Here is a 5,217-nt window from a genome sequence, read left to right as displayed (position 1 = left end):
TCGGGAATCCGGATAGTGCGGAATTTAGCCAAACAATGATATAATGACAATAACAAAGACAATGGAAGTTGATAATAACGGCAATTAAAGAATATAAAGAAGACACAAATTTAACGTGGTTCGGTCAAGGTGACCTACGTCCACAAGCGGAGATGAACAATATCACTATACCAACAAGAGTACAAAAGAGAGTACAAAATTAGAGTAAATACTCTAATTAATCCCAAATACCCTAAGAGAATAACCTCACAATATTACTCCAAAGAAAGGGTTCACACAAATATTTTCCAACACTCACTCTCTTACAAAATACTCTATAATGAAATAAAGGAAGATAAATAAAGACAAGAGTGAAAAGCTCTTGAATTGGTGTGTTTGCAAATGAGGAGAAACTCCTCTATTTATAGCAAGAAATCCTTGGCCTAATAATGGATATTATGTCATGGCAAATATCATGATCCACAAATTTATTATAATGGATATTATGTCATGGCAAATGTCATGAAAATTTGGCCATATTACATATACCTTGCTGCTGCGTCTAAATTTCTACAATCTAGGTAACTTTCAACCTTGTAATTTTGTTCTATTCGATTGCAAATGAAGAAGAATTGCATACCCGAGTTCCTTTCAGTTTCTTTGGTACTTATTCTACTTCCTGCTCGTTAAAAGTAAATGCATGAGTACTGAAATTATCATGTTAGTTATTATAAGTAGGCAATGAAGTAGACTAGTTTCTTTTATCTTCGTTTAAATTTGGACTAAAAATTCCAGAACTTTTAGTTGAATTTTAATATATTCATTACTCCGTGACTAATAGTAGTAATGATTCGTGGAGTTGTTGCGGAAATTTAGACAGTGTTATGAGCTAAAATCTCTTTTAAACATTTAATAGGCCTAATGAATTAATCTTTTTAGGCCCGCTTCATAATGACCGAGTACATAAGCTGATCCATTTATTTATTTATTTACTTTGACACATAGTCGAATAAATTCCATAAGTAGTTTATTTCCTTTTGTACTCAAATAAATTTTTTAATAACTTAATCATTTTATTTAATTTAAATGCTAAGCAACTAGTAGGCACGCTTTAACTTTCTCATCCACGGATTCGCTTGAGTAGTATGATATTTAACATTTAACGGATTAGCTCGATAATCTCATACCATATCCAATAGCTTTAATTAATTTCTAATCTTTTTGCGTAGCACGGTAGTAACATCTAATAATTTTTAAAATTAATTTTCTCAAAGCACAAATGTAGTAATTTTTCCAAATGTAATAACGTGCTAATAATCCCTTGTCATGACTGCGGATTTGCTTGCGTAGCTCTGTTATGAAAAAATTAATAAATTTTGTCTCAATCACGCATTCGCTTGCGTAGTGTGGTTATGTTCAAAATATTTTTAAATATTTTTAATAATCAAGGATTAAAGCGGATAGGTAAAACATGAAAATCAAATAAATCATAGTTTGTCCAGAATTAATTCAAGCCAAGTTGTAGTCAATAAAGCGACCGTGGTTAGAACCACGGGATTCGGGGAGTGTCACACACCTTCTCCTCGGTTAACAGAATTCCTTACCCAGTCTCTTATTTTCGCAGACCAATAAAAATAGAGTCAACTCTTTCTTTTATTAGGGATTCAAATAAAATGCGACTTGAAACACCCAAAAAATCAATTCCAAGTGGCGACTCTGTAAATAAAATAATCCCTATCAAAAATTATCACTTTAATTGAAAAAAACATTTAAACCTTTCCATAACATATATATATATATATATATATATATATATATCTAACAAAAAATAAGTAAAACTTTTGCTCCTTCTTAAATAATATAAACTGCAAAGTGACTATGTATGTGTCCTTTTCGTAACTTGACGTTTAATAAAGGCACTTTTTGAAAAGATGTTCTAACAGAAACTGCTGCGTTAATACTAACAAAAGCCTTCTCAACTGCAAAATACATTTTTTTAGAAAGATTTTTGACAAAAAAATGATTTTTGAATCTTAGCCAAACCAGCTCTAAGTTAAGGTGAAGTGTGAGGCGATTCGTAAACATTGGGGCCCAAAATCTTACCAATTTTTTACGGAGGATTTGCATCTATACCCAATTTTTGGTTCACATTTTAACTTATATCCGCTTTGTAAAAAAAATTACAAGCGTATCCACTTTTCGGGTAACTTCAGACATACGGGCCTGACGTAGCAAAAATTTATGTCTGAAGTTTGAACTTTAGAATGTTTTGCCTGAGTATAGCTTTATCAAAGCAAAACCTCATATATTTTTGTCTAAAGTTTGGCCTGACTTACAAAGGCAATCACGCAAATTTCAGTTTATAGTGCAATGACAAACTTCAATTCAATAAAACTACATCATGTTTTGGCTGAAGTTTTTGTTTTGTAATTTCTGAACTTCAGCATTCTAGGAGCTGAAATTTTATTTTGTAATTGCTGAACTTCAGCATTCTAGGAGCTGAAATTTTATTTTGTAATTGCTGAACTTCAGCATTCTAGGAGCTGAAGTTTTTTGAAGTTTTGTTTTGTAATTGCTGAATTTCAGCATTCTAGGAGCTGAAATTTTGCTTTGTATTTGCTGAACTTCAACATTCTAGGAGTTGAAGTTTTTGTTTTATATTTGCTAAACTTCAGTAGTCTTAGAGCTGAAGTTGTGTTCTGCCTTTCTTTGAAGTTAGATGGCTTTAAAATATAACTTAAGCCAAATTGTGCTGAAGTTTTAACTGATTTTTTTGATAATGTTCTGAAATTATTTTTCCTATCTTTTATTTTTTAGTTCTGCAGTCCTTTTCTGTCGTTTTTCCTACGGATGATATCATAAAGCAAGGGGGAAGCTAATTCCAAGAGATCGCGAGAGTAACTATTGTGTATAATAAATTTAACATGCATGTGTCATTCTTGTGGCAGGTAACTTGGAAGAGAGGACATATAGTAGTCAGTTGATATTGTATGTTTAAGAAGGATGGATCAGGGAGAGACACAAATCACACCTACTTTAACCAGCTTGTAGAGTTTTATTTACTCGTCCTTCAACATAAAATATGGTAGTTGATAAGATTTAATAAAAACTTTACGGATCCAATCAATAATACTTATACAAAGTCTCATGTGTTTGAGAGAGAAAAGAAGAAGAGGAAAAGAAAAGGAGGAAGAAAGGAGCGCATAGGTCAGGAAGAAGAAGATGAGGCCTCTGAAGTTGTCAAAATTAGGGTATAGGTTAAAGAATTTTAAAAATATGGGTATAGGTCCCGTGCAATTTTTACAGTTTTTACGTTATAAAGAGTGAGCAGTTAAAATGCAGCAAGATTCGCCACAGCCCGCAGAAATTACTCCACGGCCCGAACTAAACGAGAATAACATAACAACAAAATATAAAATTGACCCGTCGGCCGAAGTTAATTGTATTTGCTAGTCAAACAGTATATAAATATGTATGTTATATGTACGTATACACATATATACAAAAGATATACATTTTGTCATCTATTACTTTTGGAAGCAGTAAAAAATATACATTTCTAAAATAAAAAAAGGAGAAACAAGGGTTGAAAACTTGATTTCCTTCTAACTTCTGATATTATTTATAAAAAATGAAACTTGTCCGTTGTTTAAAGAATAGCAGCAATTGTTATTATAAATTGAAAAAAAAGTTTTAGGAACTTTGAGATAAGGACCGAGTGTAATGTCAGGGGCCAAAATTCATGTGACCATCAATTTTGAAATGTCAAGAACCACATAATCCAATGGTTATACCATTAGACTAAGATGAGGTTTGCTTGATTTGTATCCGTTAGATGAGAAGTTATATGAAGCCTTATCACTATATATATCAGGGAGCTACAGAGCACTCACCCTCCTGAAAGAAAAGGTCAAGGGACGCAATAGCTTCAAGCTAAGCAGTTATTTTCAGAAATGGCTTCCTCAGTTATGTCCTCAGCAGCTGCTGTTGCGACCGGCGCCAATGCTGCTCAAGCCAGCATGGTTGCACCCTTCACTGGCCTCAAATCCGCGTCCTTTTTCCCAGTTTCCAGGAAACAAAATCTTGACATTACTTCCATTGCTAGCAATGGTGGAAGAGTTCAATGCATGCAGGTTTAATTTGTAGTATATATTATATGGATTTAACTTGCAATATACTGATAGTACTATAAAGAACTTTTGCACTATCAGTATATGTCACTAAGTTTATGGAGCTTGTTTAAATTATTTATGTGGGATATATGTAGGTGTGGCCACCAATTAACAAGAAGAAGTACGAGACACTCTCATACCTTCCTGATTTGAGCGAGGAGCAATTGCTTAGGGAAGTTGAATACCTTTTGAAAAATGGATGGGTTCCTTGCTTGGAATTCGAGACTGAGGTCAAACATCTATTCTAAATCTTGCTACTATTATCAAGCATAACTAACATGAATTACTCAATCCTAACTAGTTTGGGATTAGACATATATAGTTGATTAAGTGAAAGAGGAGTATTATCTCATGTTAATGTTTTGTTTATCTTGTGGATATGTGCAGCATGGATTCGTCTACCGTGAGAACAACAAGTCACCAGGTTACTACGATGGAAGGTACTGGACCATGTGGAAGTTGCCCATGTTCGGGTGCACTGATGCCACTCAGGTCTTGGCTGAGGTCGAGGAGGCAAAGAAGGCTTACCCACAAGCCTGGATCAGAATCATTGGATTCGACAACGTCCGTCAAGTGCAATGCATCAGTTTCATCGCCTACAAGCCCGAAGGCTACTAAAATCTTCACTTTTAATACAACTTACCCTATGTCTTTAGGGGATGTTTGTTTGTATTCTCCTTATGTTTCTGCTTGGAGAACCTGTTTTTTGCCTTCTTTCTATTCAATGTACGTTTTTGAATTCCAATCAAATTTATGGAAACTAGTAATGGCATTTGTTTAGTAGTATGCTTTGGAAATTTGTTTTTTTGTGTCTATCGGTTTTAATTTATCCGAGTAATATCTGCATTCTCAATGCAAAGCACCAACTTCCCCTCCTAGATTCCTCCAGCTAAACAATTTTCCCCTTCAAAATTGCATACGGTCAAGATCGAGTTCACCTACGACATGAAAGGACCGGCTCGGAACATGATAATGCAAGACTGAAAATCGGCCCCGAGTCACACTGGGCTAGAACCCGGGGTCAGTACACCTGCCTTCGAGAACATTGAGTCTGAGACCCCGGAGT

At 34.3% G+C, this 5,217-nt stretch overlaps 1 protein-coding gene across 1 annotated transcript; it reads left to right on the top strand.

Moving 5' to 3' along the window:
- Positions 1-3,857: 3,857 nt before the first annotated feature.
- LOC142171652 (ribulose bisphosphate carboxylase small subunit, chloroplastic 2-like) lies at positions 3,858-4,931 on the top strand. Its single transcript, XM_075235238.1, has 3 exons — positions 3,858-4,112; positions 4,247-4,381; positions 4,539-4,931. Exons 1-3 carry the CDS (start codon positions 3,933-3,935, stop codon positions 4,767-4,769), a joined length of 546 nt encoding a protein of 181 aa, XP_075091339.1. The 5' UTR covers positions 3,858-3,932; the 3' UTR covers positions 4,770-4,931.
- Positions 4,932-5,217: the final 286 nt, after the last annotated feature.

Source organism: Nicotiana tabacum, chromosome 17 (assembly GCF_000715075.1).
Source record: "Nicotiana tabacum cultivar K326 chromosome 17, ASM71507v2, whole genome shotgun sequence".
Lineage (NCBI taxonomy): Eukaryota > Viridiplantae > Streptophyta > Magnoliopsida > Solanales > Solanaceae > Nicotiana > Nicotiana tabacum.
Note: the sequence above shows the minus strand (reverse complement) of the source record. Positions and strands in the feature narration are given on the sequence as shown.

Excerpts from the sequence above, each read along its gene's own strand:
- LOC142171652 (XM_075235238.1), top strand. The coding sequence starts at position 3,933 with ATGGCTTCCTCAGTTATGTCCTCAGCAGCTGCTGTTGCGACCGGCGCC. Across the intron at positions 4,113-4,246 it reads GAAGAGTTCAATGCATGCAG|GTGTGGCCACCAATTAACAA; the intron begins GTTTAATTTGTA and ends GGATATATGTAG. Across the intron at positions 4,382-4,538 it reads GCTTGGAATTCGAGACTGAG|CATGGATTCGTCTACCGTGA; the intron begins GTCAAACATCTA and ends GGATATGTGCAG.